Source organism: Oncorhynchus keta, chromosome 7, assembly GCF_023373465.1.
Source record: "Oncorhynchus keta strain PuntledgeMale-10-30-2019 chromosome 7, Oket_V2, whole genome shotgun sequence".
Classification (NCBI taxonomy): domain Eukaryota; kingdom Metazoa; phylum Chordata; class Actinopteri; order Salmoniformes; family Salmonidae; genus Oncorhynchus; species Oncorhynchus keta.
In genome coordinates this window covers 36,329,791-36,357,619 of record NC_068427.1, presented here as the reverse complement: position 1 = coordinate 36,357,619, position 27,829 = coordinate 36,329,791, and the positions used below count along the sequence as shown (strand labels likewise).

The 27,829-nt window shown below is 42.0% G+C and overlaps 1 protein-coding gene and 1 long non-coding RNA gene across 10 annotated transcripts in view; both read right to left on the bottom strand.

Annotated features, from left to right (window-relative positions):
* The window catches only part of LOC118386334 (uncharacterized), a 71,720-nt gene that overhangs the window by 35,676 nt on the left and 8,215 nt on the right, over nt 1–27,829 (bottom strand). For 3 of the 9 annotated variants that reach the window (XR_008139892.1, XR_008139897.1, XR_008139893.1), the window contains 2 exons: nt 22,465–27,605; nt 20,014–21,852 (listed from right to left, as the gene is read on the bottom strand). This is a non-coding gene — a long non-coding RNA (uncharacterized LOC118386334). Of the gene's footprint in view, nt 1–18,931; nt 21,853–22,464; nt 27,606–27,829 lie in introns of those variants that run through there. The other 6 variants (XR_008139899.1, XR_008139898.1, XR_008139896.1 and 3 more) reach the window with 6 other exon arrangements.
* LOC118386333 (inhibin beta B chain-like) lies at nt 511–10,484 on the bottom strand. Its single transcript, XM_035774010.2, has 2 exons — nt 9,366–10,484; nt 511–2,372 (listed from the first exon to the last, which is right to left on the bottom strand). Exons 1-2 carry the CDS (start codon nt 9,763–9,765, stop codon nt 1,537–1,539), a joined length of 1,236 nt encoding a protein of 411 aa, XP_035629903.1. The 5' UTR covers nt 9,766–10,484; the 3' UTR covers nt 511–1,536.

Sequence of the window (27,829 nt, the reverse complement as noted above, 5' to 3'; positions counted from 1 at the left end):
TGTTAAATAATACAATTTTAATAAAATATTCCCTCAGGATCTCACTTGCTGAAGTCCATGAGACTGAAAATGGATGAATGCAACAAACATGTCTCTGTCAACTAACAAAGACAGTCAGGTGTGGTAATTCTATAATTCACTCAAAAGGCAAGGGATTCTGGGAAATTAGGCTTTACACCTATCAGTGTGTTAATTTAACACGGTTCCAGTGCCGATATGGACCAACACAGTCAGTGTGAATTCAACACTCTCAGTGTGGATTTAACACTGGAGAATTTGCTGTGTAGGTAAATTACTTTATTAAACAAAAAATGTCAATTTACTTCTATAAAAATAACTTTTCAATGGCAGTTTGTTTATTAACTAATCCCGCGACTTTTCAGTGCAAATGTCATAAAAATCATTCGCTTTGAAAAAACGGAAGCGAAAGATCACATTTCAAGTATTTGATAGGAGTTACATTAGCATAGGAGGAGAAAGTTCAGTTCAGTCTGGTATGTTCAGTTGTATGGGTGGGCATGGGTGGGTTACTATACATTGCATAGATCATGTGGCACTTATTTATGACAGGACACTCAGTACCACTTTGAAGGCATTTCAATATGCAAGTGCTATTAGGAGTGGGAGTGTGCATTTAGAGTTTAGTCTGCAAGTGCTGTACTGCAACATCATGCCCTGTTGGGCCAAAACAAAAAACTCATCACCACTTAGAGGTCCACTTTATCAGAACAAGTAGGGGCAGTGGGGACTCTCTGTTCTCAGGATTAAGTGTATGTTGTGCAGTTTGCACAAAGGTCCATCTTCACCTTTGAACTCATTGAGCGATTGCTTGCAGCATGGTCACAGACAGACAGACAGAGACAGACAGACAGACAGACAGACAGACAGACAGACAGACAGACAGACAGACACTTACACAAGCAGGAGGAAGGAACGTGGTCCAATGTCAACAACAATATGTCAATGTTGTGTCATTACCTCACTTGGACAGGAGTGTAGTCCTGGAAAAGCTTTATTCAATAATAAGCGCTTGCTGATACAGTTTATGTTATAATTCCACAGGATCAGACAGTCACAGTGTCTTTATGACATTGTTTATGGAAGTGCTGGTGTTTCTGAATTATAGAAGCTGATGAATTGTCATTGTCAGTGCTTTTGTTTTGTCAATGTCCTGGTGTGCTGCTTCCTTAAGCGCTTTTCTTTCCATCTTCATCAGAGAAGAGATGAAGGACCATTATTTTTCCTCTAGAAATGGCAAACTAGAAAAGTTTTATCATTTGGTGATCAACCATTTCCCTCTCTTCCCAAAACTCTGGAACCGTTCTTAAGTTCTTAATATGGAATGGACAGAGTCTGGCCTCGCTCAGCCAGATAAATACAACAAACCATAAATACATCTTGTTTGTGTGTACCTGTTGGTGTGCTTCCATATAACTATATATTTATATGTGTGTCATACAAAAAGGTATTTTTGTACAAGACATTTTGACTATCGTCGTTTGATTTAACTTTCAAAGTTTAAGAAGTCACAGACACTCAGGCACAGCCACACTCTTCCACTATCATATTGGGCACGTCTCGTTTTACTATGTTGTACTCATCGTCGAAGTACAGCATAGACATGGTACTGAGCTTGGTGGGGATACAACAGGAGTTGACCGAGCCGGGGCTCATGCCCCTCATCCGGTACTGGTTGACCACCGCCGTGTGGAACGATGACGCCGACCCCGGTACCCCCGCCATGTACGCCGGACAGCTTCCCTCGCAGTAGTTACCGTAGTAACCCGCGGGTGCGATGATCCAGTCGTTCCAGCCAATAAGGCGAAAGTCTATGTAGAACTGTCGTCTGCAGCACAGGCCTCCACTGCTCCCGTCACACTCCAGCCCCCTCTTCCTGATGCGGTGGTTCCCTTCCACCTGTCGTGCCCGGACCACCAGAAAGGGCCTGTGTGAGGGTTCTGCTGGGTCAACTAAGATAGGAACCACGTTGAATGCCTCACAGCCCTCACAACGCACCTCCAGGTCCTGCCGCCGGCCGCCCTTACCAAACAGGGCCCTCACTGCCTCTGACAGAGGGAAGGTGTGCCAGCCGCTGCGCTTTAGGTCCACACGCTTCTCCAGTAGGGTCCACCGACCTCCTCCCCCTGCCCCTGGCCCTGTTCCTCCCCTGGCTCCACCTGAAGCTCCAGTTCCTGCCTCATGGTAGTGGATTTTAACTGTGACTTTCCGTCGAGGCCCTTTCTCGGAGCCGGTGGGCAGCAGCCTGAAGTAGAGCCACAGGTTGGCCTGAGACACATGCAGGTTCTGGTTCCCTTCACTGGAGATGAGGAAGTGGAGGCTGGACTTCGAGGCTTGAGATGAAGCCAGCTCATCTGATCGAGAAGAGAGATAAATGTGGGTTTAGTGATATATACCGTACCGTCAAGAGAATAAACTGACCGTTTCAAAGGGCAAGTTAGAAAAGCTGACAAGATTCACAAAGTAAAACAAGACAGGAGGATGAAATCCACACAGTTTTACAACTTTTGTCTCTGAATTAACGTTATGTCACACACTACATATGAGTGTCATTTGTAGGAGGGAAAAAAAGTGGACAAACATTCACAGGGAGTCCCTAGCAGGGAGCCAGAAAGAGAGTACTTTAGTCACTTCTGTCTCTCCTCTCCTCCATCACCACTCTCTTTCTCATACATCACATGCCGTTAGCCTAGTTCCTTATAGTCTGTTCCTCCTGACAGCCCAGTTCTGGGAGCAGGCCCAGTTGGCCTCAGGTCTGATTGTGAACACTATGAGAGTGGAGGAGGGGGGTGGACAAGGCCCGGGCCCCAGGGGGTTAATTGTGTGTGTGTGTGTGTGAGGCACTGCTGTGAAACCCCTTGAGCTCCCCGGAGCCTCTGAGACTGACAGCATAAAGACTCCATTGAGGTATTAGGAGACAGCCTCGCTACTGCCTGGCATTGAGCGCGTGGCCCAACTAACCAATAGCATGATGAGGCAAAAATAAAATACATTTGCATGACATTGGCCACTTTCTAAAATGACACAATGAAGAGATTCCAAATGTCTAAGGTATAATGGAGTTTGGAGTCTGCCGTATCTTTTTTGAAGCCTAATTATGTCTTCCAAATTACTGTGAAAACCGAGAGGGTTCTGTCTGGGGGTTAGCCAGGATCGGCTTCAGCTGAGCACATGTTGAAGCGGCCAAATGTCTTTGTTTACACACTGATTAGCGTGAGTTGGTGTCAACAGCTGACCACCAAAGATGGTCCTTTTAAAGCAATCCTACGTTTACAACCTACTCCAGTAACAGTGATTTTTACATTCATTTCACACAGTCCTGTTCAGACTAGTTCTGCCTCCCGCTACAGTATGTCAGCTGGGAGCCAAAGTAACACACACACACGCAAACAAACACATCCCTGTGGCAACAACAAAAGCACAAGGTGCATGCATTTCAGCAACATCGACATCGAACCCTCAGGGTGCAGTATCAAGTACGTAAGAAGAACTGTATGTATGGAAATGCATCAGAAGTGTAGATCTAAAGGCATTGACTCAATAACAGTTTTCCCCTGTTTTAACTGCTGTCATGGCCCGAGGTAAGGAGTATCTAACCTCGCCTCATTTACTACCATGCCTTGCTGCTTGCCTCAACAGCTCCCAGTGATCAACAGGGGAGCTTCTAGGCCAGGGCGTTTCTCTATCTGTACCCTGAGTGACAGTGTATGTGAGGCAATGAAGTGATGGGTGGGGAAAGATGGCAGTCTGAATCTCTGACTACAAAGATACTCCAGTCTGAAGCATGGTCATATGATCTTGTAAAAACAACGAAGTGGTCGAGTGTATCTGAAGCTTCATATCCCATCTGGGGAAAAAAATAACATACATTTTTAATGATCCTCAAGTTAGGGTATCTGAGACTGCCCACTGGCCACAGATGTAAATTCAACATCTATTCCACGTTGGTACAATTTCATTGAAAAGATGTGGAAACAACATTGATTCAACCAGTATGTGCCCAGTGGGTGGCCACGTTAAAATGGATGCTGAAGTGGATTGAGAATCATCCTTCTAGAAAACTCTTCAACTATTTAGCTTTTCTTTTCTAAAATACCACAAAAACACATAGCCAGGTGCTTTAACCCTGGTAGGCACTGACTGCAGGCTGTGGGAGGGTGAGGGGGGAAGTGAGGTGAGGAAGGAGGTTAGGGAGGAGACCAGTTAAACCAGGAGGTGTGCTGCCTGACTTGGAGTGTGCCTGGAGTCAATGTGCTCCTGGGCCAGGCATGGTTAGGGCAGGGCAGGTGAAGGGAGGGTGAAATCTGGGTGGGCCTCTCTCTCTCTGGTGGAGCTAGCACTGCTGGAGCTACAGCTGCCTCAGCGTGTCCCCACCTGCGCTATCAACACAACAACAAGGCATACCGACAGGCAGACAGGTAGGTAAACAGGCGGGAAATCAGGCAGACAGGTAGGTAAGCAGGTGGGAAATCAGGCAGACAGGTAGGTAAGCAGGTGGGAAATCAGGCAGACAGGTAGGTAAGCAGGTGGGTAATCAGGCAGACAGGTAGGTAAGCAGGTGGGTAATCAGGCAGACAGTTAGGTAAGCAGGTGGGAAATCAGGCAGACAGGTATGTAAGCAGGTGGGAAATCAGGCAGACAAAAATCAGGAAGGCAGGGAGGCAGATGCGCCAGCAGTCAGTGTGTGTGTATATGTGTGTGCATGTGCGCAACATAGGGCAGGGTCTATGTAGCAGGGTGCTATGCTCATTACTCAAAGTCTGTGTCAACAGAGACCGCACATTGCGGAGCACTGCTGCTTTGACAGGAGCCTCGCCTCGCAGTGACACACACACACGGCTCTGACAGGCATCCCTTAGGCTGCTGGAGCAGAGCGCTCAGCTCTGCACTCCAGGAATTCCACACAGGGAAATAGGAGAGGGGGAAAGATCACAGCAGGTCAGGGTGAGCTCCATTTGGCCAGCAGTTAGTAAGCTGCTTTGGTGGTAGTGGTGGAGAAATGACACACAGGGAGGGGGTTGGAGGGGGGGGTGCATGGATTGAGTGTGATGTGGAAAATGCCTGGAGCGGCTCCAGACAGGGCATGATTGATGTTTCTTCATGAAAGGCTGTGTCCCAGAGTAAACCCAGAAGCCAGCCCTATAGCCCTGCAAGGATGCATCCCAAATGGCACCCTATTCCCTCTATAGTGCACACATTTTTTACCAGGGCCCATATGGCTCTGGTCAAAAGTAGTGCACTATATAGGGAATAGGGTGCCATTTGGGATACACCACGGGGACTGGGCCAGAGTTAATGACATCCAATAATGAAGTCTTAATTCCGTTACTTGGACCGGAGTCACAGGGAGTTCAACCGGTCCAAACGGCTATACCAACGACAATCGAGATGCTCACATCTCCCCCTGCCCTCCGCTTCGCTCCCGTGGTTACGGGACACCGAATCCCGCCACCAAAGCGAGGGCCCGCGGGACCGTGTCATAAGAGACAGGCGGTTGGCACTGTTCCTTACCTGGAACGTTGGCAGTGAGCTCAGTCTCAGCCTCTGCTCCGCTATGCAGTATAAGACTGATTGGTGACTGAGAGCAATAGCTGCCTCCTAGCTCCTAGCTGGCTGAAAACAATGCAGTTAAAACTATGTGAATAAGACAGGACAGCGCCCCACACACCTCACAAAATACTTTGGCCTGATACTTCGCAGTCATCCAGTAATGCCCAGCACAAACTTCCCTCTGCCCCTATCAGTCATCCAGTAATGCCCAGCACAAACTTCCTCTGCCCCTATCAGTCATCCAGTAATGCCCAGCACAAACTTCCCTCTGCCCCTATCAGTCATCCAGTAATGCCCAGCACAAACTTCCCTCAGCCCCTATCAGTCATCCAGTAATGCCCAGCACAAACTTCCCTCGGCCCCTATCAGTCATCCAGTAATGCCCAGCACAAACTTCCCTCTGCCCCTCAGTCATCCAGTAATGCCCAGCACAAACTTCCCTCTGCCCCTATCAGTCATCCAGTAATGCCCAGCACAAACTTCCCTCAGCCCCTATCAGTCATCCAGTAATGCCCAGCACAAACTTCCCTCGGCCCCTATCAGTCATCCAGTAATGCCCAGCACAAACTTCCCTCTGCCCCTCAGTCATCCAGTAATGCCCAGCACAAACTTCCCTCTGCCCCTATCAGTCATCCAGTAATGCCCAGCACAAACTTCCCTCGGCCCCTAGCAGGACACCTTGATCTTTGACTGTGACATCACCCGGCCTGTGCCTGGGCCTGGTCTAGCTGCCTCTCTCCAGGTCTCTCTAGGGGCCTTGTCCCTCTCTCCATGCCCTGGCTGGCAGCCTGGACTCTGGGCTCTGGGGGTGAGTGCCAGCTGGCTTGAAGGCAGAGGGGGTCTACAGAACAGGGAGCAAAGCCAGTTCCATGGCACAATGCTGCACAAAGGCTCAAAGGTGTCGTGAATAATGGCAAAAGCAAAGAGGCCTGGTTGGTGAACCATTATATGACAAAAACATTCTTTAGAAAACTGTGATATGGGCTCACCATGCACCCTCCTCCTCCACCTCTCTATCACCCGAACCCACAACCGGGGGCGCTCTCCTAATAATTGCCTTGCGTAACATGGACTCAGAGGTAGATGTATTATAGTAAAATGCAATTCTGGCACACTCCAATTAGTATGTTACGTTTCATATGGTATGTATTCATTTGCAATTCGTACAATTTGTTACAAATTACAATTCCTACAATATGTTATGAATTTGCGAAATGTATGATATGTTACGAATTCCAATTTGTTGTGGCTAACATTAGCTAGGTCGCTAACACTAATGTTAGTTAGGTGGCTAATGTTAGCTAAAGGGGTTATGGGTAAGGGGTTAAGGTTGGGGTTAAGGTTAGTGTTGGGGGTTAGGTTAAAGGGTTAAGATTAGGGTTAGCTAACATGCTAAGTAGTTGCAAAGAAGATAAAAAGTAGTAAGTAGTTGCAAAGATGCTAATTAGTTAAGATGCTAAAGTTGACCATGATGCGATTCAAACGCAACTTTTGGGTTGCTATACGTTCGCGTAACCTATCTTATGTAACATACCAAATGTATGGAAGTCCCATAGGGCGGCGCACAATAGGCCCAGCGTCGTTAGGGTTTGGCCGGGGTAGGTCGTCGTTGTACATAATAATTTGTTCTCAACTGATTTGCCTAGTTAAATCAAATAAAAACATTCCTATTCGAAGGCAACAGCTAGGAATCCATCCAAGCTGATTGTACTGTTTGTGCTGCAGCGTCGTACTGTGGGAACGGCATCTATGCTTCCTCTGCTATTTTTTTATATTTTTAAAAAACAGTTAAATAGGACGTTCTCACCTCACTAACCTGCCAATTATTGATTTCAGTTATCTAACTGATGATAGATTAGAGCTCACAGTGTGTGTGTACAGGGCTGGGTTAATAAAGGGGCTTACGGGGGCTGGGGCCAAGGCCCGTAGGGTGCCCAGTAGGAAACAAAATAAAGAATTTAAAAACTAAATAGACAGTTTACTGTATTTTATATATGTAGTATATATATTTTTTATATTTAAAAAAATGCTAACGCCAACCACAGGAGGACTCAGGAGCCCGCTCTCAATAAGTGTAGACGGCCTGCTGCTGCCGCACTGATAATCATCAGATGGGGGAGGAGAGGAAATGGAGGGCCCACATGATAACTAGGGGGCCCTGCCTTGGTTGGGTAACGTAGAGAAAATATTGCAGTTTTAAAGCAAGATATCTGCAATTTTAATTATTTATCATAGGGTATGTGTGTAATTTTTACAGTTTTAATGATAATTACCTGTGATTCTACACATTCTGCCATGACTTATGGCATGTTAATGATATCTGAGTGAAAGTAACAAACACAATTAATTGGGGCCCCCTGGGGGTCAGGGCCCGTAAAACGTGCCCTGCGTGCCTGGTCGGTATTCGGCCATGATTACTACATGTTTAGATAGCTGGCTAGACTAACTTACCAATCAAGAAATTGATAACTGACATGGCTAATTGAGTTACTGTCAGTGATTGACATAACAAGAGAAAAACTGCTGATGCACAACCATCTATGATTTGCTAATCTGACCTTGTGTGTGAGTCCACTGTAATCCCCAATGTGCTGTTATTATACAAAAGTTTTGAGGAAACCCATTGCACTCAATATATCTGAGTACAGAAAAACGTGCTGATTGTCTACACTGTAAAGGAAAACTGTAATTTATCCAGTAATTTCGGGGTATTATCAACAGAAAAATACTCTGAAACATTTTACTGCAGTATACTGCAAATGATAGTGCATTTTGGGAAATGTTATGGGCAGGGAAAGAATTGTTGTATGGTGGCATCAATGGTACTGTAATTCCACCCCAAAGAAGGTCACCCGTGACACAAGTCAGTATTAGAAGTTCATCCATGTCTGAGGACATCAACTGGCCACTAGGGGTAACAGTGCGTGCTGTTACCTTCAAGTAGCTTTCAGTTCTGTTTGGGTATTATGGACAGGGATGGAGGATAGGCGTAAGCCTCTCATGCAAAAGGTTGTACATTCAGTGACAGAAAGTTGTTTTTTAGATTTTTGTTTTATATCCCAAACCTTAACCCTTACCTTAACCATTCAGAGTTTAATGCTTAAACTTAATCTTACATTTTACATTTGAGAAACGTGGATGAATGTCTAATTCTGACGTGAGAATGTGAGAGCTTGTTGCAGAATACAGTACCATACCATATCTTTGGAGTGCCAAAAACGTTTTGACCTCTAGTGGATGCATGGTAGTGTTGTGTCTGCTTATTAACATATTTTGAGGTGTGCATTGTAAGAGGCTATATTTGTTGCACCTCTGAGTCAGAATGCTGTTCCAATTGAACTCCTATGTGGTTATAGTGTCCAATGAATTTAAAATATATAGAAAACATTCGAGTGGCATCAAGTCTTAAACCTTAAATGGTTAAGCATTTTGCCATGTTGTTTTGGTCTGTTTTGCACTGTAGTTGCTGCCAGTTTGGAAGCCTTTTGTTAAGACCTCTAGAAGCGCAAGTGATATAAAATACCAACTATTAATTAATATGTTGTAATGTTGAAACACTTTACCTGGCAAACAAAAACCTTGTAATTACAGTAAAATCATGTCAAATACAACCCCCCCCCCCCACTCAATTAATGTAATTCATTCCGATAATGGTAGCATTTACTTTTTACAGTTTAATATAGAGAATTTTACAGTAATGTACTGTGTGTCACTGAATGAAACATAACTTAGAAATAAAGGGAGATAAAAGGGGTGATCAAATTAGTGATATGAATCATACGATTATCGATAATTACCCGATTCTGCAAAACTGATTATCTCCGACGTCTCCCCTTGCACCTCGTTACTGTAGGAAGCTTGTCCATCAAGGTTGGGGATCTCAACCCTCCCGTCTTCCCGTACCTTACCGGCGTGAAGCCTCCTCAGCGCTGTAACCATTGCAGCCTTGGGAATAGGATGAGTGATGTTGGGTCTTTCTCTCATTTGTAACCTGTTCAATATGTGCCTCTTAACTGCCTCCAGAAGGTCTATGTCCACCCGTTCTGACGCCTCCGGCAACCCACACGATGCGCACGACTCCTGGGTGACGGTTTGACTCTCTGCCCCAGTTATGCGCGCCCGCGTTGTCCCCAAGGTACCGCGGATTGAAAGTATGCAAGCCATTAAACAAGCCAGTGTGAGATTATATCTTCTCATTTTCTATTTTTGAGACTGTAATTCCAAAGCACGCTGGAAAGGAATTGTGGTTCCTGAATACAGAGCGCAAAATTAGAGGGTTAGGCTACTTCACAAGTATCACGGTAATGATCCTACTATGCGCCACTGGGAATACACATGGGACGATGATTGATGCACAAATTACGGTAATCCAAAACAGTCCATGTAGTTTTTGCATTCCAAAAGATGTTGCTGTCAAGAGCTAATGATTATTGCAGATATTATGTTATTTGCTTAATCTCCAGCCCTGTTAGGCTTGGGTCATTTTTGTCAACTCACTATTAGTCCATTTCTCATCTAAAACACAATTCCAGAGGTTTTGGTCTTGACCGGCGAATTTGAAATGATCACTAAATGAATGGCTCTACCGCGTTTTCAAACGTATCAAAACGAATTATTACAGTCCATATCCTTTGCAAACCACTCATAGTTATCAAACGTATCTCACCGGTACGCTGGCTTTGTATTCGAAACGTCTGATGTGAAGTTCCAAATATAAGGTTAGCACTGCTCTTTACATTCAATTCAATCATATAAGCGCAACTTTAGGAATCCAACTAAATTGCAATCCATTTCATAACCAACTGATCCCTTGATCACAGTCTTCTCTGTCTGTTGGTGAGTTGGCTATAGGACGTCTCAGCGCCCAGTAAGAGATGCTGTTATCTTTACAGTTTTCTCCTTTGCAATCACGACACGGAGCCACCTAACACCGAAAGTTTTTATACAGGAGTTGAAACCACGTGGGGAGTTCCACCAACAGCGCGCAAGGGATAGTGCTGCTGGGAGAAAAGCGCAGCGCAGGATGGAGAGAATACAAGTGACACCTATTATCCCCGAATATCAATTTCTCTATTATAATTTTACACTAAATTACCTCATAAACAATATAGTTTATTATAGGCCTAAAAAATATTGTAATGTTGATAAAGATGGAGCTATATCTACAAGATTCCTCATACCCTAAACACACTTCACTGTAGTTTTCGGGGTTGATTGAACATAGTCATTTTTAAAAATTCTATTCCAATGTGTTTCACCATCATATTTTTTGTAAGGTATTCACAAGTTCCGACAGTCGGTGAACGACTCGGTTTTGTCGATAACTTGGAATTGAAAGACAAATTCCCGGAAACTCGTGCCATCCGTGCGTTTTTACGCACAAGAAAAAAGTAAACAAACAGCGCCATCCTTTGTTGAAACACCTTCACTACACTATTGGCCCATTCATCTGAAAACTCGGTTAATTATTTCTGAGTAAAGTGTCTGCATGCAACAGTTTGTCAAAAAACACCAACACCTTCCGATACCTTGATGTAGGTTAGTAGGACAAGTGAAATGGCGCATTAGCCAACGGTCAAGCGTGGTCGTGGACTAGGCACGACCTATGTTAGTCACATAAGGACGCGAGAGAGAGAGAGAAATAGTTAAGAGAGAGAGAGTTAATAGTAATAGTAAGTTGATAGTAATTTATATATACTGAACAAAAATATACAGTGCATTCAGAAAGTATTCAGACCCCTTGACGTTTTTCACATTTTGTTATATTACAGACTTATTCTAAAATTGATTCAATTGTTTATTTCCCACACAATACCCCATAATGACAAAGCAAAAACAGTTTTTTATAAATTTGAACAAATTTATAAAACATAAAGAAACTGAAATATCACATTTACATAAGTATTCAGACCCTTTGCTCAGTACTTTGTTAATCTAATTTACAGTGTATTACCGGAATTACCCATGCAAGTTTTCATTTTTATATTTAGATGTTGGTCATTTAGCGGTGCTCTTGTCCTTAGCAACTTACAATCAGTGCATTCAACCAATGTTGCTAAAAAAATATATACAAAAAACACAGCACAGTCATAGCAAGTAAAACGTTTCTGTAACCATTACTGAAAATGTTGTTGTAGCATAATTACAGCCTTGCATTGATGGACATGGTTATAATAAAGATAGGTTTGGTCCAGTGGGAGTGAGATTTTTGAAGAGGGTGGAACCAGGCCTTTTGGCTGATCAATGGGTGGTTTCAGGTTGGGTGGAAAAGATGGTGGGTGCTGTTGCGTCGGTGAAGATAACCCGAAGTGGACTTGTGATGTTTGTTTGTGTTTCTTCAAATCATGCGCTCTGTGCGACACAACTTGGGGGAAAGACCTGTATCGTGCTTTGCGCTTAGGAACAGGGCACCATTGAAGGGAGTGATTTCTGGGGTAGTGTTAAGTGTGGAGGTGGAGCAATTGAAGTTGAAGATTCCTGGTGTTTGTGATACCCGCCGTTTGGTGCAACGCAGACCCAGTGGAAAGCGTGGTGAAACAGAGTTGGCGCAGTCTGTTCTTTTCAGCTTCTTTTTAGCATTTTCCTGCCAAAGTAATGTTATTATATATGAGTTATACTGTTAGAGCGTTTGTGTCCGAATCCATTGTGGTGTTCTAGGTGTCACGTTTATGGGCATGTTGCAGCAGTGTGGAGGAGGGAGATTCCAAAATGTGGGAAGTGTGCAGAAGGACATGGGACAGAGGACTAGTTCAGTGGAAAAAATGGTGTATGTCAACTGTAGGGTGCTCATGTATCTTTGGATCACAGGTGTCCAGTGCGAGAGAGGCAGGTTGAGGTGGCCAGGGTCAGAGTAGTGCAGAAGGTGTCGTATGTTGAGGCAGTGAAGAAGGTAGATGAAGGGTGAGGGATTCTGAGAGGATCCCTGTGATGAATAGTAGATCTGTGCCAGAACAGAGGGATAGGCCAATGAGTGATATACAGAATGGACAAAACATTAAGAACAACTTCTCTTTCCGTGATATAGACTGACCAGATTGTGAGACATGGATTGTGTATGTGTACCATTCATAGTGAGAATGGGCAAGACAAATGATTTAAGTGCCTTTGAAAGGGGTATGGTAGTAGGTACCAGGCGCACTGGTTTGTGTCAACAACTGCAACAGTGCTACATTTTTCATGCTCAACAGTTTCCTGTGTGTATAAAGAATTGTCCACCACCCAAAGAACATCCAGCCAACTTGACACAGCTGTGGGAAGCATTAGAGTCAATATGGGCCAGCATCCCTGTGGAATGCGTTTGGCATCTTGTAGAGTCCATGCCCCAACTAATTGAGGCTATTCTGAGATCAAAGGAGGGTGCAACTTAATATTAGGAAGGTGTCCTTGATGTTTTGTACACTCAGTGTATGTTTCAGTAAGGTTGGCTTCATAGCAATGGTTATCAACTGTTCCGCAGAGATGGAACGTGAGTCACAGGAAATAAATGTTGTGGTGGCAGCTGCAGAGAAGTACTTGGGGGAAATGTTCCCTTTAAGCTGTGCAGCTCCCCTGGGACTGCAGCAGCAGAAGAAATATCAGCCCACGCAGAGAAGCATGAGATTGAACTTCATTCAACATTCTAGTTTTCCCCTTTAATTAACACTATCAACGTTTCCTTCTACTGTGGGAATTGCCTATATTGGCCACTTTCAATGTAACATACCGAAACAAAACCAACTATGCAAGACTTAGATGCAAAACTAACTATGCAAGAGATTTTCTTGTAGGCAGAATGCACATTTGTCATGACTGCTCCTGCTCTTCCTCCCTGGCACTCGAGGGCGCCAGGCTGCCCAGCACTACACACTCCTGCCACCATCATTACGCACACCTGTTTCCCTTGTCACGCGCATCAGCGATTCATTGGACTCACCTGGACTCAATCACCTGCTTTCATTACCTCCCCTATATCTGTCTGTTCCCGAGGTTGTTCCCCGCTTCAACATTATTGTCGCTTTGTCCCCCCTGTACGGACAATGGTCTTGTTCTGGCACTTGTCTGTTCATTAAATGTTCAACTCCCTGAACCTGCTTCTCATCTCCAGCGTCGGTTCTTACAACAGGAGTAGGATCCTATTGCATTGACAGGCATGACTCAGCCTGTACTCTATAGACTCCGGTGCAGCTTAACCAATCAGAGCTTTAATATCCCTACAATGTATAGGGTAGCCTAGTGGTTAGAGCATTGGACTAGTAACCGAAAGGTTGCAAGTTCAAATCCCTGAGCTGACAAGGTACAAAATCTGTCGTTCTGCCCTTGAACAGGCAGTTAACCCACTGTTCCTAGGCCGTCATTGAAAATAAGAATTTGTTCTTAACTGACTTGCCTAGTAAAATAAAGGTAAAATTAAAAAAATATATATATATACAAATAGATATGCCATTCACTTTGAACTGGACTGTGTTTACAGCATGAGTGGTCATGAGTAGATGCTCTTGTTTTGAGATCAAAGTGAGAGCTACATGTAGCCATATGTGCACATTTGTTCATATTTTATTTTACATTTATTTAACTAGGCAAGTCAGTTAAGAACACATTATTTTCAGTGACGGCCTAGGAACAGTGGGTTAATACCTTGTTCAGAGGCAGAACAACAGATTTTTACCTTGTCCGTTTGGGGATTGCGATCCCCAAATGCTCTAACCACTAGGCTACCTATCACCCCATTATTTCCGAGTAAGTTAGTTATAGCTAATTTCTAGTCAACCTTGGGGGAGTGGTTGCTTCCTACAACAGCACAAACGTGAGCATTTCTAGCCATCTTTGAAAAGCGCGTCAGGTAAAGAACATAATTTCTCTGTCTTAAATTGTTGATTTTTGAGACAGGCTTGAATAAGCTAAGTAGCCAATAGGCAGAGGGTAGCCACATTAGTCTGATTCTCAATAATAATGGTATGGGAATAATAATGAAGTGGTTTCTTGGATCAAACAACACATTTTCAATCACCTCCTTGTCTGAAGGACAAGTGGATAAACAGCTTATTGTCAAGCCCTGCATATTTTTTCCTAAAGTCTCATGGAATGCAGGCCTACATTGAACATCACACATTGGTTGCTACTGTGGGCTGAATGATAGAACAGCTATTTCCATGTTAAATGTTATGGGATGCATTTTCTCTATTGTTTTTGATGGTAGGCCACTCTGATAGACCTAGAGTGCATTCGGAAAGTCTTCAGACCCCTTGACCTTTTCCTAATGTTGTTACGTTACAGCTTTATTCTAAAATGGATTAAATGGAACCATTTCCTCATCAATCTACACACAATACCCCATAATGACAAAGTGAAAACAGGTTTTTAGAAAAGTTTACAAATGAATTACAAATAAAAATTGAAATACCTTATTTACATAAGTATTCAGACCCTTTGCTATGATTCGAAATTGAGCTCAGGTGCATTTTGTTTCCATGTATCATCCTTGAGATGTTTCTATAACTTGATTGGATCCACCTGTGGTAAATTCAATTGATTGGGCATGATTTGTCTATTTAAGATCCCACAGTTGACAGTGCATGTCAGAGCAAAAACAAATTCGTGAGGCCAAAGAAATTGTCACTCCTCAGTAAAAGGCATTTGACAGCCCGCTTGGAGTTTGCCAAAAGGAATCTAAAGGACTCTCAGACCATGAGAAAGAAGATTGAACTTTGCCTTGAATGCTAAATGTCACGTCTGGATGAAACCTGGCACCATCCCTATGGTGAAGCATCGTGGTGGCAACATCATGCTTTGGGGATGTTTTTCAGGGGCACGGACTGGGAGACTAGTAAGGATCGATGGAGCAAAGTACAGAGAGATCCTTGATGAAAACTTGCTCCGGACCTCAGATTGAGGCAAAGGTTCACCTTCCAGCAAGACAACGGCCCTGAGCACACAACCAAGGCAACGCATAAAGGACAAGTCTCTGAATGTCCATGAGTGGCCCAGTCAGAGCCTGGACTTGAACCCTATCGAACATCTCTGTAGATACCTGAAAAAAGATGTGCACCAATGCTCCACATCGAACCTGACAGAGCTTGAGAGGATCTGCAGAGAAGAATGGGAGGAACTCCTTAAGTACAGGTGTGCCAAGCTTGTAGCATCATACCCAAGAAGCCTTGAGGTAGTAATCGCTGCCAAATGTCTTTCAACAAACTACTGAGTAAATGTTCTGAAAACTTATGTAAATGCAATATCCTTTTCTTGTTAATGTTTTATAATTTTGCAAACATTTCTAAAAAACAGTTTTGCTTTGTCAGTATGGGGTATTGTGTGTAGATTGATGAAAAATACAATTATCAATTTTAGAATAACGTTTTAACGTAATAAAATGTGGATAAAGTCAAGGTGTCTGAATACTTTAAGAATGCACTGTACATTATGATCAAGTAGCCACAGTTGTCTACTTGGCCACTGTTATAACTGTAACTTAAAGTGGTTACAGCCTCAGTGTTCACAATAAGCGCATGCAAGAAGTTGCACAGAATAGCACAGAGTTGCACAGAAGTTTGAGCTCAGCAGACCTGGAATTTGCTCAGTGCCGGAAAAAAAAATGAAGGGAACATTGCTTGGGGGTATGAGATTTGACTTCAGAAGAGTTACAGCATGTGTTAAGTGGTGGTGTCACATCCTCTCAGTCTTTTGGCCTGGGGAAGGATCAGATAGGGTTTAAGTAGTGGAATAAGGTGATGGACCGCAGAGTGAAGGAAAAGCAGCCAACAAGTGTTCAACCTATGTGGGAACTCCTTCAAGACTATTGGAAAAGTATTCCAGGTGAAGCTAGTTGAGAGAATGCTAAGAGTGCGCAAAGCTGTCAGCAAGGCAAATGGTGGCTACTTTGAAGAATCTCAAATATAGAATATATTTTGATTTGTTAAACACTTTCTTGGTTACAACGTGATTCCATATGTGTTTCATTGTTTTGATGTCTTCATTATTATTCTACAATGTAAAAAATAGTAAAAATAAAGAAAAACCCTGTCCAAATCATTTGACTGGTACTGTATATATACAGTTCAAGTCGGAAGTTTACATACACTTAGGTTGGAGTCATTAAAACTCGGTTTTCAACCACTCCACAAATGTCTTGTTAATTTGGCAAGTCAATTAGGACATCTACTTTGTGCATGACACAAGTAATTTTTCCAAAAATTGTTTACAGACAGATTATTTTACCTATAATTCACTGTATCACAATTCCTGTGGGTCAAAAGTTTACATACACTAAGTTGACTGTGCCTTTAAACAGCTTGTAAAATTCCTGAAAATGATGTCATGGCTTTCAATGCCTCTGATAGTTTAAGTCAATTGGAGGTGTACCTGTGGATGCATTTCAAGGCCTACCTTCAAACTCAGTGCCTTTTTGCTTGACATCATGGGAAAATCAAAAGAAATCAGCCAAGACCTCAGAAAAAGTCTGGTTCATTCTTGGGAGCAATTTCCAAACGCTTGAAGGTATCACGTTAATCTATACAAACAATAGTACGCAAGTATAAAGAACATGGGACCACGCAGCCATCATACAGGTCAGGAAGAAGACGTGTTCTGTCTCCTAGAGGTGAACATACTTTGGTGCGAAAAGTGCAAATCAATCCCAGAACAACAACAAAGGACCTTGTGAAGATGCTGGAGCAAAAAGGTACAAAAGTATCTATATCCACAGTAAAACGAGTCCTAGAAAGACATAACCTGAAAGGCCGCTCAGCAAGGAAGAAGCCACTGCTCCAAAACCGCCATATAAAAGCCAGACTACGGTTTGCAACTGCACATGGGGACAAAGACCAAACTTTTTTGAGAAATGTCCTCTGTTCTAATGAAACAGAAATAAAGCTGTTTGGCCATAAGGACCATCATTATGTTTGGAGGGAAAAGGGGGAGGGAGGTTTGCCAAAGAATACCATCCCAACCTTGAAGGGTGGGCGGTGACAGCATCATATTGTGGGGGTGCTTTGCTGCAGGAGGGACTGGTGCAATTCACAAAATAGATGGCATCATGAGGTAGGAAAGTTTTGTGGATATGTTGAAGCAACATCTCAAGACATCAGTCATGAGGTTGAAACTTGGTCGCAAATGTGTCCTCCAAATGGACAATGACCCCAAGCATACTTCAGGAAGTTGTGGCAATATGGCTTAAGGACAACAAAGTCAAGGTATTGGAGTGGCCATCACAAAGCCCTGACCTCAATCCTATAGAATATGTGTGGGCAGAACTGAAAAAGCGTGTGCGAGCAAGGAGGTCTACAAACCTGACTCAGTTACACCAGCTCTGTCATGGAGGAATGAGCCAAAATTCACCCAATTTATTGTGGGAAGCTTGATGAAGGCTACCCGAAATGTTTGACCCAAGTTAAACAATTTAAAAGGCAATGCTACCAAATACTAATTGAGTGTATGTAAACTTCTGACCCACTGGGAATGTGATGAAAGAAATAAAAGCTGAAATAAATCATTCTCTCTACTATTATTCTGACATTTCACATTCTTAAAATAAAGTGGTGATCCTAACTGACCTAAGACGGGGAATTTTTACTAGGATTAAATGTCAGGAATTGTGAAAACTGAGTTTAAATGTACTTGTCTAGGGTGTATGTAGACTTCCGACTTCAACTGTATATTTTTACGGTTCCCCTTTCCCATTTCGTATCGTAAAGTGTAATGGATCTATAGAAATCTTATGATATATCTCTGGATAGTGTCAATACAATACTGAGATATTCACGATGATGCCGGGGCAATGAAACACAGTACAGTAAATGCTCCTATTAAACTGTAAGAAAATTATTTCTACTGTATTTTACTGTAATTACAAGAGATTATACCAAGCAGGTTAGTTGTAGGCATTTGCATATTACAGCATATTAATAAATACTAGGTGTTATATATCACTTTCACTTCTAGATGCCTAAACAAAGGCTTCTCATCTGGATGTGATTACTGTGCGAAACAGATCAAATGGACATGGGTAAATATTCAACCACTAAAAGGTCCCAAACAATCATTCTGATTCCCATGTAAAATAGTATTTTGAGCAATTAAAATATCACCCATAATATTTTGGGGGGATAGAAATGCTCAAACATTTTTCAAAGGAGGCTAAGTGAGCGGGGAGCCAATAATCATGAGCTCGCCTTGACTGACAGTGTTTCAGTTAAAAACGTATAAAGACAAATTGGAAATAAGCAAAGCAACAAACATTGAAATTGCATCAATTAAGGAAAATCTATATATACACATCTCCCCTTTGGCATGTCTTTTATTGACGCAGTTCACAGCAGCACTGACAGATGTGTTGACATGACAACTGCGTCAGAGTTTTCAACAACCCTTTTGTTCCATGCTGGCTGAAGACCTAGCTAGCCATTAACTAGCTAATACCAGACACAGATGAAGACCTAGCTAGCCATTAACTAGCTAATACCAGACACAGATGAAGACCTAGCTAGCCATTAACTAGCTAATACCAGACACAGATGAAGACCTAGCTAGCCATTAACTAGCTAATACCAGACACAGATGAAGATCTAGCTAGCCATTAACTAGCTAATACCAGACACAGATGAAAGGGGAAACATATTAGTATCTTTGCCATAGGTGAAGTGTCAACTTTTAATTACATTTGCTGACACCATACAGTCCAATTTTGGCACCAGTAGAGTAGCTATCTAGCTTTATAAACTACGACCCCTCTGCAAACACGCCTTCTCTGATGTTGCTTACAAGGCGTTACTTATTTAAGCTAGGGAATATAATATCATGTTACCAATAGTGTATTAAAATAAGAGTTAGTGTGATGTTGCCCTATCCCCTTAAAAATCCCACCTTCAGAATCAAAGTGTTTGACATGGGGGACGGGATCAGTAACTTTATGATTCAACTTTATCTTGTTTCATCCAAATATTATCCAATTTCAAGACAAACATGATTTTGACTGTTCATGATCTTTTGTGAACTTCTTCATCGGTGAAGTTTAAAGGCGGTCGTCATACTATATTTATGTTGCCACCATCTGTACAGGGGGAAAATGAAACTCCTTAAGGGTAAAAAGGAAATGCCATACAAAAAAATGACTTAACAAAACCTATATCACACTCCCTCATTTCTTCAATAGCTCCCTCCCCACACTCTGGGGCCTGAGAGGGTATCACTGCTTGTGACAGAGCCTCATGTAATCCCTTTCTTGAGAAATATTTTAGCCCCAGGAACCACTCTGCCGCATCCACAATAATGTCCATCTTCATGGACTTTCCCTCCACTTTAGCATGACATTGATCACCATTACTATAAAAAACTTTACACGTAACCTCCACGGATCCTGCTGGTGGGAAGCAAACTCTGCAGCCTGCATTGAAAGCCTTCCCAACACCATCAAGAGTACATTTGGTTCCCTCCACCCTTTTGACAGCTTTTACAAATGAAATGCATGTAAATATATAGCAAAACAGAAATACAATAATTTATTGTTGAATTGTATTGAAAATAAAATCATTAATTGCTAATAGTGAATATTTAATTATATATTACACTTGTAGCGCCACTGTTGTGGGTTTGATGAAAAAAGTATAACAATTCTTTTAAAAAGTCAGACAGTTCCCAAAGCGCTAAGCATAGTTCCCACTTAGACCATTACAATAGTCCCCCAGTTCAGTCAATAGCTTCTCTGAGCTACTTAACGTCTCCAGCTCTATAGTGCCCTCTAACTCTGAGGAGGAAGGGAAGCATTTGTTTTTGAATGACTGTAGATTGCTGTCCAGACTGTTTCTGATGGTGATGCTGGGGGTCAGGGTGGTGCTGGTGATGGTGGTGGTGGTCACGACAGGCTGGTAGCTGGGGCCTAGGCCAGCACAACAGTGGTAGATCCTGTGGGGTGGAGGGTTGGAGCTGAGTAGCACGGCAAGCTTCACCCAGGTCCGGGTGGTGAAGCTGTACTTGTGGAGAAAAGGCATCTGCTAAATGGCATACATTATATTATTATATCATATATTTATTGTAACTTGCTTCAGCAAACACACTCTAGATCTTTCTCTTAATTCTGACTGATTTACAGAACAAAAATATAAACATAGCATGTAGCATGTTGGTCCCATGTTTCACGAGCTGAAATAAAAGATCCCAGAAATTTTCCATACGCACAAAAAGCTTATTTCTCTCATATTTTGTGCACAAATTTGTTTACATCCCTGTTAGTGAGCATTTATCTTTTGCCAAGATAATCCATCCACCTGACAGGTGTGGCTTATCAGGAAGCTGATTAAAACAGGCCACTCTAAAATGTGTAGTTTTGTCACACAACACAATGCCAAAGATGTTTCAAGTTTTGAGAGAATGGAATGTCTACCAGAGCGGTTGCCAGAGAATTGAATGTTAATTTCTCTATCATAAGCCACCTCCAACGTCATTTTAGAGAATTTGGCAGTACTCCGAACAGGCCTCACAACCGCTGAACATGCGTAACCACGCCAGCCCAGGACCTTCACATCTGGCTTCTGCACCTGCGGGATCGTCTGAGACCAGCCACCCGGACAGCTGATGAAACTGTGATTTTGCACAAGCAAAGAATATCTGTACAAACTGTCAGAAACCGTCTCAGGGAAGCTCATTTGCATGCTTGTCGTCCTCACCAGGGTCTTGACCTGACTGCAATTCGGTGTCGTAACCGTCTTCAGTGGGCAAATGCTCACCTGCGATTGCCAATGGCATGCTGGAGAAGTGTGCTCTTCATAGATGAATCCCGGTGTCAACTGTACTGGCTAGATGGCAGACAGCGTGTATGGCGTCTTGTGGGTGAGAGGTTTGCTGATGTCAATGTTGTAAACAGACTGCCCCATGGTGGCGCCACCAAAACAGAACAAATAATACAACAAATATTGTGGTTAAACTCAAATATACTAGATTTAAAAAAAAAGTAATAATAAAAATAAAAATAAATCTTCGTAAATGATATCATAAATAGGACTGGTGGAGTTATGTCACACATGCAGCTAACAAAAATATATGGACATTTCTGCTCTACCCAAAATTACAACCAACTAATTGCAGCATTACCGCAAAAATGGAAGAGGAATGTGGAGGGGGGAGAGGAAGGAACTAGTCTGTCGGCCCTGAGACAGCTCCAGGAGTGACATGTGGAGTTCCACCTCCACAGGTCCCTCTGCTCCCTCAGACCCCCAAACAGGTACATGCAGTCCAGGACGGTCATGGCAGAGTGGCTGTGTCTGGGTCCAGGACCCACCTCCATCTGGATGCAGTCCAGCAGGGTCCACAACTTGGTGTCTGACACACATACATGGAAGGACGCACGCACGCACACACACACACACACACACACACACACACACACACACACACACACACACACACACACACACACACACACACACACACACACACACACACACACACACACACACACACACACACACACACACACACACACACGCGCACACACGCACACACACACACTGTTAGGGGAAGTGTCGGTCAATTCAAAACATATTCCAGTCATGACATCAGCATTGTTTTTGAAGTGATAGTCACGAAAATTAAAAAGGATAGACCCATGGAAAACTTTGGTCCCACTTTATTTGAAATACAGCTCATAAAGGCTTCATAAAGCATTCATAGGTTTTAAAACCTCGACATAAATGGGTCACAAATCAAATATAACTGTATTTCATGCTCTATAAATAATTAATACATGTGAAAAAATGTATTGATGGTTATGTCAGACAGTTATGCCACATTATGCATTTATCCTCAGCATGAAATAAGGTCACAGATGATTTCTGACCCATGTAGATAGTGCTTATAAAGCCTTAATTCATACTTTATGAAGCCTTCATAAGATGCACTTCAAATAAAGTGCGACCAAAACTTCTAACTCACCAAAATCGAACTTCCAAAACTCCTGTGATGAGCCTATCATGTCAATGTATCCCCCGTAGATGTACATAGCAGAGCCAAACACCACGGCACTTTGGCCCTTCCTGTTGACTGGCACCTGGTTCTGGGAACATTTTTAACAAATGGACTGCCATGAAGGGTTGTCATCAATTACAGTAACAAGACATGGAAACCCTACCTAAACAGATTCCACTATTGATCATGCTATGGGCCAATTTATAGAGCTGGCATATGCTGTGGTTGCATTTAGTTAAACAATTTATTTAGTTTTTCATTCATTTCAGTTATACTTGATATTCTTGATATATGAGGGTGTACTTAAGCAATATTGCCCAAGGAGGTGTGGTATATGGCCAATATACCACGGCTAAGGGCTGTTCTTATGCACAACGCAACGCAGAGTACATGAACACAGCCCTTAGCTGTGATATAATGGCCATATATCACAAACCCCCGAGGTGCCTTATTGATATTATAAACTGGCTACCAATGTAATTAGAGCAGTACAAATAAATGTTTTGTCATACCCGTGGTATACGGTCTGATATACCACCGCTGTCAGCCAATCAGCACTCAGGGCTCGAACCACCAAGTTTATAAAAATGTATATGTAATGTTCTTTTAAGAATGCTTACAGTGGTGCCTTTGTATGAATGGGAGCTAGTTGTGCAAAAGAGAGGAAGCATTGTTGAGAGAGGAAGCATGATTATGTGTTTACATGTTAACACTCTCAATTTCCCTGGTATGTGGTGCGTTCCATTACAGTACATGCCTGAGGCTTGTTCCCTTTCCCCTGCCAATACACCCACTGCTCTTTCACTGCAAGAGATAAGAGAAAGGACACTGAAACCGTGCAGGACTCACAGAGAAACAGAGGCTGAATGGCAGCCATTCTTTGACGTCACTCCCTATTTTAAATGTCAGATGCAAGTTTGAACATGTGTTATTAACACCTCTCTTGTGAGGTGTAGAAGAGTTTTGGATTGTTGTTGGATCATTATGTTTGTGTCATACAGTAGTTATTGAGTTGCATTTTTCCCACAGTGGAACTTAGCAATATCAAACACCCAGAACACCTCACAGCTACAGTCCAACTCTGTCCACTCATTGTGCACTACAGACACACACACAGCGGTTAGGGCCATACTTACAGTCCTAATGCGTAATAACATCACTGTATAACATTCTTATAATAACATGATTGAATCACAGTCTGCATGGCTGACATAAACAGATTGTAGCAGACCATTTCAAGACTAACAGAGTTATGCTCCCTCCAGATCTGAGATAACGATCGTTGTAACTATGCTTATGGAAAGGAACTATTTGTTCTGGGGAAACTATTTGAATACAGGCCTCAGAAAGCAACTTTTATATCTGAACATTCTGTATATGTCCATTCTCCCGAATGTCCATTGCCCTAGATGTACATAATCAAGTCAAACTAAGTAAACCAATCATATCTTCTACAGATAAGTATAAATACATGTATTTCCTCAAAGTCCTATGTAACAACTATGTTGCTATTGTAATAATCAAAGTTACTACTTATGTGTCGGAAGTTGATGTCAAGTGTTACTGCATTACCTTGTGTCTCACTTATTACAAAAATATATGGGTTACTTCCTTTTGAAGCTGCGAAAGTGGTCTACTCCAATGTTGAGATGAGTTCATGTCCCTTGTATTTAATTCTAGCTATAGGCTATATTAAGATAAATATCTCAGAGTCCTCCAAACCATGTGCTTATGATCATATAATATAATAATATAATAATATAATAATATATTGACAATTGAACTAAAATGTTTCTATTTTCAAATAACTTGCATATATATTGAAATATCTTCAAATATTATTTGGTTTTCTGAAAGATATTCAAAATACTTTTAAAAAATTACATTTTTTCTGAGACTGGTATTTGAATGTCAATGAAAATTGTTGCATTTTATTTAAAACTCTATAGAAACTATATTCGACTACCTTGAGTATTTGAAAAGTTGCTATTTTCAAATAAACAGCAAAATACAAGTATTTTCTGCCCAGGTCTAGCTCCCTCTGCTCAGAGACTAACGATGCTCCCTCCACTCCAATCAACTCTTCAATCAACTCTTAATTTCCACATAAATGTACATATTTTACATTTTATTTTTGTCTGTATAGTGTATAATGTGTATAATGTCATTCAGCTTTCAGCTGTGGATGTGTACAAGCTCAAATTAACCTTACACAATATATACATACATAAACATATGATGCCACCTTTTCAACAAGTCAGTTTGTCAAATTTCTGCCATGCTAGAGCTTCCACGATAAACTGTAAGTGCTGTTATTGTGAAGTGGAGACATATAGGAGCAACAAAGGCTCAGCCGCAAAGTGGTAGGCCACACAAGCTCACAGAATGAGACCGCTGAGTGCTAACGAGCGCAGCGCATAAAAATGATCTGTTTTCCATTGCAACACTCACTACCGAGTTCCAAACTGCATCTGGAAGCAACGTCAGCACAATAACTCTTTGTCGGGAACTTCATGAAATGGGTTTGTGTGTGGCCACACACAAGCCTAAGATCACCATGCGCAATGCCATGCATCGGCTGGAGTGGTGTAAAACTCACCGCCATTGGACTCTGGAGCAGAGGAAATGCGTTCTCTGGAGTGAGGAATCACGCTTCACCGTCTTGCAGTCTGATGGAATACAATCTGGGTTTGGTGGATGTCAGGAGAACGCTACCTGCCCCAATGCATAGTGCCAACTGTAAAGTTTGGTGGAGGAGAAATAATGGTCTGGGGCTGTTTTTCATGGTTCGGGCTAGACCCCTTAGTTCCAGTGAAGGGAAATCTTGACGCTGCAACATACAATGACATACTAGACAATTCTGTGCTTCCAACTTTGAGAATGAAATTTGAGAGAAATCAGCATTTTGTGCGTATGGAACATTTCTGGGATCTTTTATTTAAGCTCATAAAAATGGAACCAACACTTTACATTGCGTTTATACTTTTATTCAGTATATACACTACCGTTAAAACGTTTGGGGTCACTTAGACATAACCGTGTTTTTGAAAGATAAGCACATTTTTTGTCCATTAAAATAACATCAAATTGATCAGAAATACAGTGTAGACATTGTTTAGTGTTGTAAATGACTGCACCGGAGCCTCCCACTCCTCTTTCTATTCTGGTTAGAGACAGTTTGCGCTGTTCTGTGAAGGGAGTAGTACACAGCACGGGATCTTCCGTTTCTTGGCAATTTCTCGCATGGAATAGCCTTAATTTCTCAGAACAAGAATATATTGTCTAGTTTCAGAAGAAAGTTCTGTTTCTAAAAATATTTGAGCCTGTAATCGAACCCACTAGTCTAAAGGCCAGTTTTATTGCATCTTTAATCAGAAAACAGTTTTCAGCTGTGCTAAGATAATAGCAAAAGGGTTATCTAATGATCAATTAGCCTCTTAAAATGATAAACTTGGATTAGCTAACACAAGGTGCCATTGGAACACAGGATTGATGGTTGCTGAAAATGGGCCTCCTATGTAGAAATTCCATAAATAACTAATTCGCATAACGCAACGGACATAAGAAAAATATTCATATTCATGAAAATCACAAGTGAAATATATTGGAACACAGCTTAGCCTTTTGTTAATCACCCTGTCATCTCAGACGTTCAAAATATTCTTTACAGCCAAAGCTAGACAAGCATTTGTGTAAGTTTGTCATAGCCTAGCATAGCATTATGCCCTGCTAGCAGCAGGCAACATTTTCACGAAAATAAGAAAAGCAATCAAATTAAATAATTTACCTTTGAAGAACTTTGGATAGTTTCACTCACGAGACTCCCAGTTAGATAGCAAATGTTCCTTTTTTCCAAAAATATTATTTTTGTAGGCGAAATAGCTCCGTTTGTTCTTCACGTTTGGCTGAGAAATCGACCGGAAAATGAAACAAACAGCTAGCAGCCAAGTAGATTGGTCACGAAAGTCAGAAAAGCAATAAAATGAATCACTTACCTTTGATGATCTTCAGATTTTTGCACTCAAGAGACTCACAGTTACACAATAAATGTTCATTTTGTTGCATAAAGATTATTTTTATATCCAAAATACCTCCATTTGGTTGGTGCATTATGTTGAGAAATCCACAGGCTCCAGCGGTCAAGTCCGGGCAAGCTAAAATTCCAAATAGTATCCGTAATGTTCGTAGAAACATGTCAATAATATAATAATATAGTCAATCCTCAGGTTGTTTTTACAATATATAATCGATAATATTCGAAAAACCGGGACTGTAGCTTCTTCAATAGGAGAGAGAGAGAAAATGTCTGCTCCAAGCTGTTGCGCATGCAAAACGCTGCTGGCACCCAGCCATCCAAATGTGATGTGATCTTTCTTGCTAATTTTTCAAAATAAAAGCCTGAAACTATATCTAAAGACTGTTCACACCATGGGGAAGCCATAGGAAAATTAATCTGGTTGATATCCCTTTAAATGGAGCAAAGGCAGGCTATGGAACAGAGAGCTTTCAGTTAAAACAGCACTTCCGGGTTGGATTTTCCTCAGGTTTCCTCCTGCAATATCAGTTATGTTATACTCACAGACAATATTTTTGACAGTTTTGGAAACGTTAGAGTGTTTTCTATACTAATCTGACAATTATATGCATATTCAGATTCTGGGCCTGAGAAATAGGCAGTTTCATTTGGGTACGTTTTTCATCCAAACATCAAAATACTGCCCCCTACACTCAACAGGTTAACAGTTGTTGGAAAAATTACTTGTGTCATGCACAAAGTAGATGTCCTAACCGACTTGTCAAAACTATAGTTCGTTAACAAGAAATCTGTGCTGGTTTAAAAATGAGTTTTAACAGACAGATTATTTCACTTATTATTCATTGTGTCATAATTCAAATGGGTCAGAAGTTTACAAAACCTAAGTTGACTTTGCCTTTAAACAGCTTGGAAAATTCCAGAAAATTATGTCATGGCTTAATAAGCTTATGATTGGCTAATTGACATAATTTGAGTCAATTAGAAGTGTACAGGTGGATGTATTTCAAGGCCTACCTTCAAACTCAGTGCCTCTGTGCTTGACATCATGGGGAAATTGTAGACCTCCACAAATCTGGCAATTTACAAATGCCTGAAGTTACCATGTTCATCTGGACAAACAATAGTACGCAAGTATAAACACCATGGGACCATGCTGCTGACATACCACTCAGAATGGAGAAGCGTTCTGTCTCCTAAAGATAAAAGTACTTTGGTGCGAAAAGTGCAAATCACTCCCAGAACAACAGCAAAGGACTTTGTGAAGCTGCTGGAGGAAACAGGTACACAAGTATCTAT